The 12,724-nt window shown below is 35.5% G+C and overlaps 1 protein-coding gene across 1 annotated transcript; it reads left to right on the forward strand.

Annotated features, from left to right (window-relative positions):
- The first annotated feature begins 322 nt into the window (after positions 1 to 322).
- LOC139152136 (mitochondrial thiamine pyrophosphate carrier-like) lies at positions 323 to 8,586 on the forward strand. Its single transcript, XM_070725231.1, has 6 exons — positions 323 to 588; positions 2,312 to 2,447; positions 3,161 to 3,310; positions 3,842 to 4,024; positions 5,209 to 5,398; positions 5,737 to 8,586. The coding sequence occupies exons 2-6, from the start codon at positions 2,319 to 2,321 to the stop codon at positions 6,039 to 6,041; spliced, it is 957 nt and encodes a 318-aa protein (XP_070581332.1). The 5' UTR covers positions 323 to 588; positions 2,312 to 2,318; the 3' UTR covers positions 6,042 to 8,586.
- The last annotated feature ends 4,138 nt before the right edge of the window (positions 8,587 to 12,724 follow it).

A 12,724-nucleotide genomic window follows, 5' to 3' on the forward strand; every position in this document is an offset into this window, starting at 1 on the left:
AGGATGTAATACTATTATTATTATTATTATTATTATAAAACGTCGTTTCGCATGAACATATCTACAACTTCAACATATCTACCATGGTATTAGTGCAGTAGATCTGCACAGGAATACATGAAATATATTTAATATCATGTATCGTTCCGTTGAAATTGAGGCCTGACAGCATCATGGACCAGGGTCCCTCCGCTCCAATGTTGAGGAATGGTCATGTACACATGTTCACAAGACGTGATGCTCACTGCTGTCGCTGGCATGTACATGAGACAAAGCTACCTCATACCATACCAGCTGTGGGCCAAGGTCAGGTCAGGTCAGCGCTGTACGGCGCAAAGAATCATGGGAAACACGAAGCCACATGACCTCCGAGACCAGTGCCGAGTGCCATGCCGTATGCCCTGAAGTGACCTATCGTTCTGGAACAGAACAATGCAATGCCATCGGCCTTTCAAGTTTACCAATCGCAACATGTAACGCGAAACTTGAGAGATTAATCACTTCTAGTTTCTCTAACAGAATCACACCGGTCGAGTGCCGGTAGCGACCGGTTTACCAAACCCTGCTGGCCCTGTCACGTTGACTGTAGTAAGTGTCTGTTTTGAACACGCTTGTGAAGGGATCGTGTTTTGAAGAAATGTATGTAGAATGCATGTAAAGCTGTATCAGAATGTACAGAATTTAGGAATGAAAGGTTTGAAAAGTAAGCGAACGTTCATTGGCAAGGTTTTCTGTATCAGTAACAGCAGTAATCAGGAAATTGAACCCAAACTTTAAATATGTAATTCAATTCTGTATACTATTATGCGGCAGTCAATGTCAACTCCCCCTCCCCCCTCCCACCTTGGGGCATAGTGGGAGATTTGGAAATTAGTCTTATGAAATTCGTCAAATGGCCCACCCCCTGGGCAAGACAATTTGGGAAATTCCCTCCTAAAACAAGTAAATCCCCCACATAATATGGACTTGTCTTAGAAAGTGTCTGGAGAGATCAATATGAGGCAATTGCCCCACCCCCTCGGGCATAGATTCATGGCATATATGGTATAATCCCCCATATTTGTCCTGCATCACCAAAGGTGGGTTCCCGGGGATTACATTGACTGCTGCATTATAAGCTGGCCTACGGACTGCAGTATAAAATGCCGAAGGTGTCATCATCATAAACAATACATCAATGGACAAGGGAGAAATGACATTTGACCTAGATTGATTACTATATCTATTAGTACCAGTAGTAGTACATATCTTTAGTGTCTGTGTGAAGTTCGCCTGATGTGTGCGGTACAGAATAGAGGTGGCCAACAAATTAACTTTCCCATAGGATCCAGTAAATTCCTCATCAAACAGTGTTATATTCTCTACTGTGTATTGCAATCAATAGAAACAGATCCATCTTAATTTGTTTTTTCAAACAATGTGTGTGCTGGATAATAAACAACTGGACATGATCCCAGTGGCAGATTCAACAACAAGGAAAGTTGCTCTGTATCTTGCAGTTGTTAAATTTTGCACATTATGATTTGCTTCATCAGCAATGTCTAAATACACAATAAGTTAGCTCTGCGTGGCAGGGCTGTATGTTACAGGCCATAGGCCTATAACCGGTAACACACAGCCATGCCATGCAGAGCTAATAATAAGTCAACTAAGGTAACAGTTGGTCTGATGTAAAATTATATTTTTTTCTGCCAATCATTGTTGCATTTCTGTGATAAGGATCACGTTATAATGATAAACACAATGATATGAATGTTGGCACATTTCGAGTAGGACTCAACAATGGGGTAAGTTCTTGGGTTTGTAGATTTGAAACTAAAATTTTGAAATATATCATAGCAGAATAAATGGTCTAGAGTTGCAACAATTGTATACACTGGCTAAAGATCTGCAGGCTGATTAGATATGTATGTATGTTTTGCAATAGTCTGTTAGTGTCCTCAAAATATCAGAACTGATCACTGCATGCACAGTTCACAATTTCAAATGTTTCTTGAATCATACATTTATTATATGTATCAATTTGTCTGTGAACTTCCATGCCAAACTTTGACAATGGTAGCCCAATAGGTCTATTATTTAGCAATTGTTATGTTTATGTGTTTTCACATAGGAGAAGTTCTTCAAATTCAATATTCAATATTGAAATTGGAACCATCACCAGTATGCCGATAAGCTTTTATTGGATAAAAACAAGTTCAATAGAGAGATTATGTCTGTGTAAAGTATAATGACAATATTAAGACATATTACTCCAATATCACAAGATACATTTTGTTAAAAAAAATTTCTTACTACCTTATTCAAATAGCTCCAAAATGGTTGGCTTTGACAAGAGGAAAGAAGTAAAATTGACACCACTGGAGTATGCTACTGCAGGCGCCATCAGTGGTATGGTAATGAGGGTCTTTGCCCAACCATTGGATGTCCTCAAGATTCGTTTCCAGGTAACTTATGAAACTTTTCAGAAAGGTGGCTATTTGCCAAGTTATGTGTGTAGTAGGTCTCTAAATATCCATTTAATTTGAGAGGAGACAAGAAACTACAAAAGGCATGGAAGGGTAATATTTTTAACTGTCTGAATTAAAGCTGATAGCTAAGAAGTGTATCAATTGTAGTTTTTCTGACCTGTAATGCTTTGAACAAATTTATGTACTGCTTGATTGCCATTTTGTGAAAAAACCTAACACCTAACCTATACCAACATCATGTTAATGATCTTATACATTTTAATATTATGTAATTCATTTGTGTCAAACTTTACAAACAAAGTACCAGCTTACCAAAATTCAAGAATATTTCACTGAAAGTTCAAAATTGTATTGAAAGACAGAAAACAATTTTTCTTATCAGAGATGCAAATGTCAATCTGTTAAAGAGAGATATGGAAATGTTTTTGTGCAAATGTTACATGTTTAGATTAAAAAAAATGAGTTGTGTCAATTAACCCATACAATAGTTACCAATGTAAGAATATGATTTACCATTCAAGCCCATAACAAGTTTACAAATACAAGTTATATATAGTGTTTAATGTTCTATTCAGACAGCACCCTTAGTCTAGTTATACATAACATAATTTCTACAATCATGCAGTGTATATGCACTGATCTGTTGAAAACATACCTTTCATAATGGATCTTTCACAATCTTGTTTCAGCTTCAAGTAGAAGATACAGCTAGTCACAAAGCTAAGTATCGTGGACTGATACAAGCGAGTAAACTGATCTTCAGAGAGGAAAAAATTTCAGCCTTCTGGAAAGGTCACGTTCCTGCTCAACTGCTTTGTATTGTGTTTGGAAGTGTACAGGTATGACATTTAGATTGTCTCAAATAAGGGAATCTCTTATGTGACTTCTTATTGAGGAATCAACTATGCAACATCACTCAGTAAGACAAATGTAACCACACAATGGACATATTAATTTTTGTTGTAAATAGTAGATATGATATTGTTCGCCAAGTGATGAAGTGGTATTAACGACATTTCAATCCATTTTATTGAAATGTAGTTGGACAAGTGGGTAGTGTATAGCATAATTAGGAGATGAAAGGAGAAAATACAGTGAATAATCAATTTACTCTCATCATCTGAAATCATCAAGAAAACAATGCATTTAACTTAAGTGCAAACTAGGCTGAGGTTATTTCTTAAGTTTATTTATTAACCTGTTCATGCCAATTGCCTGTGAACAGGTCCACAATGGACAAACATGGTGATGAAAGGGTTTAATAAGTTCACATAAATTTAAAATATTTCACTGTGTCAGATGAGTACAGCACATCTACTGACAAAATCAAAACCAATCTCGTTAGACTTTGCATTCACTTGATTTTACAGTTTGTTTCCTTTGAATGGGTCACCAAAGCTGGACATCATATCTTACCATACAAATGGAGCCATGGTAACTGCAAACCTGCGTATCATTTTGTTTGTGGTGGTATTGCTGGCTGTGCTGCCAGTGTGGCTGCTCAACCATTTGATGTCGTCAGAACAAGATTAGTTGCACAAGGAGAACCTAAGGTTTGTACAGAGAAACATTTTTACACGCCATTTTACATTTTTTTGAAATGTTTTTCTCCCAGTCATTTATAGTTCACAATTTCCAAGGTAAATTTGGTTTACAAAATGTCCAATTCTCTAAGAATATCAAATGACACCATTGTTAGTTGTTTATAAATTGAGTTTCATGTACATTTTAGATGTCATGAGCAGAAAACAAATCTTCAACAAAACCTTGTATTAAAGAAAAAGTATTTAATAGATAGGTTATTTGTCAGCTTTATTCCTAAACAAATTGATCAACTGGACACAACTTTCAAACAAACTTATCAACTGGACACAACTGTCAAAGAAGAACAAAGAAATTACAACATATGTACTGTCAAGGTCAACAAGTAGTAATACGGGTATCAGGGATAAATGCATAATTTGGAGCTGATGCATGTATCAGTTGACTGTTTCCAAAACTGTTAAGGTAGTGTATGCTTAGAAATTGAAAGTAAAACTTTTGCTCAAACTTACCTCAGGGAAACTTTCAGCCATTCTCTTTCAAAGTAAAGCATAGAAATTGGGGGTGGGTCCCCATGCCATTTTTGGTACTATGGTAACAAATTACCTTAAATTTACTGATATTTGATATTCAAGAAGGCTGCGTCTGTGTGTTAACTAGTTACTATAGGGAAAATTTACTTTTCAATTTTTAGAAAAATAAGCCAGTAAAAACTTAAATTAGTCTAACACCTTCACAATGAGCCCGACCAGGTGATATTCAAAAAAACATTGTAAAAGTTTTAGAATCCACTGAAATATCTGTCCCTGAGGCGCATTCTACCTAAACCTTTAATATATGTTTGTTTTTCCACAGGCTTGAGAGTCACCCCAAAACAGTCTGTTTCCCTACCACTTTGTAAAACAGACTGTTCAACTGTCAGACCCTTGGACAAACAAACATATGGTGTTACTCTCATGGCCAACCAATGTGTATATAATAAAATTCTTCAGTCACAGATTATGAGACTGAACAATATCACTAAAAAATTATAGATTCTTGAGAGATAGAGATTACTGTCTAAGTTACTAAGCAATGATGTCTTACACCTTACATGTCATTTTGGATCATTTTGAAATAGTCCTGTGATTCCAATTAAGATGGTAAATTGCAAGTCATCACAATACTCATTGATTGCCTGTGTTTTTAATGACAGCTTTACACAGGTATATCTGATGCAGTTAGGAAGATGTACGTCAGGGAAGGTGTTAGCAGTTTTTACAAAGGCATTTCACCAACATTACTAGAAATCTTCCCTCATGCTGGACTTCAGTTTGGTTTCTATGCATTCTTCAAATTATTGTGGGAACAAGTGTTTGATATATCAAGGCCTGATATGACAACAGGTGAGTTTATGACACAATATGCAGATTTTTGTCCACACACATTTAAATCAAATTTTAAGAATACCATTATGACAGACTATTATGAAGAGCTATGCACAAAATATGGATAGATATGTCTTAGAAGAAATGAATGTCATTTTAACAACTTTATCTTGAACAAATTTTAATCTTTGTACAATTACCTCTCAAAAATCAGACTATTGTCAACTGTATAATAAAGAATTGAACTTTTTATCAAAGCTTTCCTTCTTAGTGAATAATTTAAATTTACCTTAAACATAAGATCTGCCGCTACTGCTGAAACATTGTACAAAATCTGTTTTGTTGTTATCCATCAGGTGCAATGGAGAGTCTTTTCTGTGGGGCAGCGTCTGGAATTTGTAGCAAGGCTATCATTCTTCCTTTGGATGTTGTCAAGAAACGTCTACAAGTACAAGGTTTTGAAAAAGCTCGGGCGCAGTTTGGCAAAGTTCGTATGTATGATGGCATCTCAGACTGCTTTGTTCGTATCGTAAAAGAAGAAGGTATCCGTGGACTCTTTAAAGGACTGTCTGCCAGTGTCGTCAAAGGAGCTGTGTCTGTTGGATTAACGTTTCTAGTCTATGAACAATGTTGTAATTATATGAGAGCAAGGCATAGATGATGCTAACATTACTCTTAGGATTTTGTTGTGCTAAAAAGCTGTGTGGGTTTTATCTGTGCATGTGTATTTTCATGGAGTCAAGACCATTCTCTAGTTCTAATGGTCCATAGTCTGCCATTTTGTTTCTCTTGCATAAAATCAACCTTTCCTAGATGTGTTTTAAAACATGTAATATTGTTATTACATTTAGTGGCAAACTACGAGGCTGATATTTTTTCTATGTGTGACAATTTACATTGGCAGATATGATTTACTGGGTTGTATTTACGGGAACAAAATCTTTCATAAATAGAATTGGCAGTTACCTATTTTGACATACAATAGAAATGAAGTTTAAGTCATTTTGGTGAAAGTTAAAGAAACTTTACAACTTTTCAAGTCCATAGCAAGAGATTATGTGTCATATTTTATGACTAGGTAGTTTGTGTGATGATGGACCATAAAATACTGTGAGTATGGTTTTCATGAAAAAATAAATTATTCATAGAATTGAGTGTTGTGTTACTATTTGATGTTATTATTCAGTGCAGACTACTAAGACATTTGATGTTCAGCTTTGAATTTCCCTGTTTAATGGTGTTCAGGTTTTATCAACTCAGGATTCTGCTATGCTTCATGCCAGGAATGTTTTCAAATACGATTGATGCTTACTATCACACTCATTGTAGAATGTATCCAAAGGATTAAAAGCTTCCCTTGCATTGCAGAACAAAATGAGTAATGACATTCAAGTCAAAACTGACATCAGGATTGTTGCTTGTACTGAGTTTGGAAGTTCCAATTTTTAAGGCAGAAATTTTCATAAGTTATTTTAACACTGATTGCAATTTCTAGAAATTAGAAAATTTGTAATTTGCAAATATTCCAATCAGACTGATGTGATTTGAAGATTCATACTCAGCATTTCATGTTACTTCACTTACTCAGATCAAACTTTACTCTCTGAGTATTAGATTCTGAATTTGAAATGCATTCAAGAGATAAATTGATTCTTTCTTTTGGAAGATAAACTTGTATACTATCAGATGTTGATCCTTTGAGAACTTCCAAAGCTGTCTTTATGTAGATTGATTGCCAATAGACCAAGTGAGAAATTTACATGCATATGTAATTTTGTGCATTCTTGTGTCATTAATTATGATTGATTTACATTTGCCTTCCATTTTTCCATTTTTCTTGATGTATATTTTGAAATAGCAGCTTTTCTCAGGTCAATGACGAATGTGACAAGTCATCAAAATGACGGTGAGACTGGTTGATTTGAATATAAAGGCCACAAGTAAGAAAATGTATTATCTCATCTTTGTGCATTTTGATCAAGATCAAGGACCAGTTGAATTTGCCTTTTTTCATGTTCCCCCTTAAAAAATTCAGAGTAAAAAATTAACAGCAGCGCGCAAGGTAAACAATATCTGTAGATCTGTAGACTGGCCCCAGTCACTTGGCTTTTCCTGGCAGCAGTTATTGGCTAGCCTAATATCTGTGGGTCAACGTGTTCATCCCATGATCTACATAACTGCCTACCACTAACCCAACAGTCTGCTGAAGTTTATTCCTTCAATTTATGCTGTTTTGATATTCATATATCCACAGACTTAGAGCAAGTCTAATATGCACTGTATAGTTATGAATAGTGATTCAGAACTTATTCTGTCATCTTCCTGGTCAGACCATCACCATTATCAATGCACAATGCAAGCATAGACCCTATTACTCAAGGGTCCATGATGCAAGTAAATTTTTCTGTTTTGTCATTCAGTAGTCAGATCTTGTCAGCTCAAGAAAAACCAAAAACCAAAATATGAAGTACAAATCTGCATTGTCATATCATGTTTGCAAGAGATCTAGGATGAGAAATAAACAATTTTATGACCTGACAGAAGTGTTTTCATTCTAAACAGTACTTGCCACCTCTCATCATGTATTGTTCAATTGACATATCAATATCACCTTTCTTGTCATCCATGCTAACATATTTTTTTGTTATTGAGCTCCATGAATCTTATTTTCCTTGACTTAAAACACAGATTGAGACAGACATGAGAGTATTGTTTCAGTCACACTCTCATCTATGGGGTAAGTGAAGACGTGAAATGTTTGCCATCTTTCTGGTATCAAGACAGCTGCCAGTATTATAAAATAGACAAGGCAGTCACCTGGAAAGTCTGTTACATCCTTACAGAGGTTCATTTCAGTAATTGAAAAGACAGAACTCGAAGTGCTATCACTGCATCACTTGTTCGCTTGTCAACTTCTGTATTCCCTTGTTACCATGGCAGCTATATTTTTTCATGGCTGAAAGATGTGAAGATCATTGCAGCCACATTATTTGTTTTTCATGGCTGAAAGATAATATGAAATGCACATTTTTTTGCCAATATCATAAAACCTCAGGATATTATTGATACATAAATAGTATTTTTTATTCTTCAATTATGGACTGAGTGGGATGTTCAAACCAGGATATGGTGTAAATACATGGAAAAGGATCTGTATTTTATAATTCCAACATAGTTTTACAATAAAGAAGGAACGGCAATACCAAGATGGTACCCCTGCCATTCTTTTTGTCATTATAGAATATAAAATGTTAACACAAAACTCACTTTTCACTGGAATATTAATTTTTCAGATGATTGTAGTGCACCTAGACTGGCCCTATGTCACCTGGCTTTTCTCGGCAGCAGTTACTGGCTGGGCCAGGGCATTCACCCCATGATCTATGCAACAGCCTACCACTTAGTGCGACAGTCTGCTGAAGTTTATTCCTTCAATTTATTCTGTTTATATATTTTGTATGCCAAGAGACTTGAAGCAAGTCTATGGTGCACCTGAAGAACAATGGGACTAATCTTCCTTTTGAAAACAATCAGGTTTTCTTAAAGGGCCCTGCCACAACATTATGATGCAACTCAGGGAAACCTCTGGAGTTCTATTGATTTATAAAATCATTTAGTGTGGGTGCATGCAGTATTCAGTCTTGCCTTCCAATGTTAAGTCTGCAAGCAGGGTAGTTTTAGGCTAAGTGCTTCAGTTTCATCCCCGGTACGGTGGAAAGGATTACAAATTTGTTTGACATTTTCTTTGATGCTATCTTGATCATAGTTTTCATCACACTGGTTTTGAACAAACAGTAAATCATTGCCTGGCCAGTATGTATTTGTCAGTTCTTTGCTGATGTGTCAAAGTGATTGGTAGAACCTCTGGTGTTATTGTGCTTTTTCAGGGGTTCAGCATGAATTGAAAAAAATTGGCAATACGCAATTCAGTCTGCAGTCACATATCCACTTTCTGTGTCTACATGTGGTTACAGAATTCACTTTTGTACTAGTATAGTAAAAGATGATCAAACACGGTCTGATTTTTATCAATTCTTTAAATACTGGCTCAACTAGCCTGAATGTAAGAATTAGTGACCTTTACACAATTGTAAGTCATACTAAACCCATGCAACATTTGCCACACCTACTTATACTCGATGTGAAATAAAACATTCCAAAGAAAAGTAGAACCCACCTAACTGCTGTGTACACTGAGATATTTCATATATTCTTACATATTCCTGAAAAGACCATTGCCTGCCTGCTTGAATAAAATTTTTGCCATAATTGTACATTTGGATGTTTTATCTACATCAGACTTGACCAAATTCTAGATTATCTTGTTTGATTGCTGCTCAAAATTCATTGAGGGCGCTATATTTCTCAAAGCTAAAAATGAAAAATTTGATAACATGCGCTACCATCAATCCAATTCTCACTCTAAACCAAAAATTCAGTAGCAGAATGATGTGTGCAAAGCATATGTAACAAAAACAGAGCTCCGAAGGACTGTGTTCCCTCAAGGTAGGAGCCATTAATTGCCCTCATGACCTCCCAAGCGTTGGTCACCATGGTGGGGGTTGGTCACCATGGTGGGGGTTATAATATATGGTATTTCAAACATTGCAATTACATTAGCATGAGAACTAATTCCCATTGTTTTATTTTCCTGAAAAGATAAAATATCGTTTGATCATTTAGCTTCCTCAAAGTATATGGAATGTCATTCAGCTTTGACAAAGTGTGGAATGGGGCACCAGTGACAGACAGAACAGCCAACAAAATACTTGTGATTTGGTTTCCAGGGTTATCACCATTATTTGAAAATACTTTTCAATTCATATTTGGTAACAGAAACTGGAACATGTTATTAATGTAGAATTCTGGCATATTCCATCCTGAGACATGTGTAATTTATTGCAAGTTGGTGGCAAATGCAAGTGCTAGATTTTCATCCATTGAAAAGGTGACCAAATGCAGTCATTAATCATTGTGTAAACTTATGGTTTTAAGAGCACCTATAATGATAACCAAACAATCAAAACTGCCTTTTCCACCTAATGAATGGGTAACAAACTGGCCTCACTTATCACGGTGCATGTCTGTACCATACCCTTGCTATTGTTGATCAAATATTAGGGTCAGTGTTAGTTAATGAATAACTTTCTTCCTGGATGATATTACTTTCTGTATAGACATTGTTGTTTGTGTGCAAAGCTATGTAAAACTGGACATTTGCTGCCAGGGTAAAATTGGACTTTTGAATCACACATGAATCAGTTTTAATATCCAATATTATTACAGTGTTTTATGAATTCCATTTACAACCTGTGTTGATGCTTGCAAATTCAGATCCATGTTCGCTTTCTTTTTTCTTGACTCTTTACGCATGTCCATCCAATCATTTACCCTGACAGACAGGCTCCAATTTTACATACAGAGAATTCTCTCACAAAGACCTTGTAAGGGCCCTTGACTCACATTTTTCATTTACTTTTGACCCAGCAATTTATGGCAGGACACCATCGCCAAAGGTACCACAGATCATGAAGACCTCATCCACAGCATTTATATGATAACAGTTAATGTCCCCCTTTGCAGCAATTGATAAGCTGGGTGTGATACTTGAGATACGTGGGCTCTGTAGCATATGTAAAGGTTTACGATTATATAATGCAATACACAATCCGTCTGCAAACATTGTACTTGATCTATAAAGATTGAGACATCCATGGCTGTGCAACTTTTAGAATCTATACTGTCTATAATATAGATCATGAAGACCTCATCCACAGCATTTATATGATGACAGTTAGTGTCCCCCTTTGCAGCAACTAATATTCCATTTATTATGACACAGTTTTCAACAGACATAACCCAAGTAAACTTCAATAAACAATACTTTAATACAACAACACAAATATACACAACATTATGGCAAGTATCTTGTTGAAATATCTGTAAGATGATTTGAAAACATACTGTAATAGAATTCACGGTTAAATCTTCACAGTTAAGTATGGGTTGAAATAATTAAGTTTATGTGTATGTATCTGCTTCTAAAACGGTGACATTATATCTACATATTGTTCTTTACATGATGATATTTGTTCTCCATGAACAGATGTAAGTGGCACAGAAAGCTTCACCATTCATAGCATCAATTTTACTCCATGGTTACACCATATTGCAAACATGTTAAAATACAAAACAGTATCCTATAGTTAATGTACATTCCATCAATTTATGGACAATTCAATTTTGTTCTTGACAAATACCTGACACAAAAGCTTTCTACTTGTCACTTCAAAAATATAGTCAATTCTTTGGCTGAACCAGGTTTTTGAAACCTAGCTTTTACTCCTGTTATTATCAATTATGTAATGTTTGAATATAGCTCACATGGAATGGGAGTATGTATGTACACAATGAACAAATTACAGCATGCGTAAAACAGAATCAAGGGTTAAAATTCTGTTTGAGTCATCATACTGGTCATTTTTATCTACAGCTGTCATGGAAACACTTGAAAACTACTCAATAAGTAATACAAGATATTTTCTGAGCCTAAGTATCAGTCAGTTTATATCTAGGATGCAGTAACAAATCAAATCTTTCTTGTTTTTTTTTTAAACATGGAATAACAATTGTCATTGTGACTTTGCTTTGAATTCTAGCTGAGAAAACAGCAAAGCTTTGTAACATTTGTCAATGATAGCTTTTTGAATTCTAGCTGAGAAAACAGCAAGCTTTGTAACACTTGTCAATGATAGCTTTTTGAATTCTAGCTGAGAAAACAGCAAGCTTTGTAACACTTGTCAATGATAGCTTTTTGAATTCTAGCTGAGAAAACAGCAAGCTTTGTAACACTTGTCAATGCAAGCTTCTATGAATAAAGCTCAATATGGTTTTGTTCTGTGTCATGGTCAAACACATTGCATAAATTACATAAAAACATATCCAACAGTCAAGCAAAGTAAATTTAGGTAAGGTAGTATATGATGGTGCACCATGCTATGCATCTGAAAGCAGTGCTGCTTCTCATCTTTGATGCAATGTTTCACTTTTATCTATTCTTTCTTACACCTTTACTTAGAGTGGATTAAACTGCAATAAAACAAAAAAGACTTTCTTGTTTCAAAAAAAATTGACGAAATTCTGGCATTGTTTAAAATCGACTGACAAGGATTACTTTTGAAACTTTGCACACAGGTTGGCACAATGAAACTTTGCACACACGTTGGCAGAATGCTAGGCTGATGTACATGGAGGTTGGCAGAATGCTTGGCTGATGTACATGGTGTTCAACACTTCTTTTGATAAATAGCTTTGATGTAGCAATTTTATAGGATGCTTGTAGTG

The sequence above is a fragment of the Ptychodera flava genome, chromosome 15 (genome assembly GCF_041260155.1).
Source record: "Ptychodera flava strain L36383 chromosome 15, AS_Pfla_20210202, whole genome shotgun sequence".
Classification (NCBI taxonomy): Eukaryota; Metazoa; Hemichordata; class Enteropneusta; family Ptychoderidae; genus Ptychodera; species Ptychodera flava.

What these genes read in the sequence shown, in the direction of transcription:
- LOC139152136 (XM_070725231.1), top strand. Translation starts at nt 2,319, where the DNA reads ATGGTTGGCTTTGACAAGAGGAAAGAAGTAAAATTGACACCACTGGAG. An exon ending in TTGTGTTTGGAAGTGTACAG is followed by an intron (nt 3,311 to 3,841) that starts GTATGACATTTA and finishes TTGATTTTACAG; the next exon opens with TTTGTTTCCTTTGAATGGGT. An exon ending in AAGGCCTGATATGACAACAG is followed by an intron (nt 5,399 to 5,736) that starts GTGAGTTTATGA and finishes GTTATCCATCAG; the next exon opens with GTGCAATGGAGAGTCTTTTC.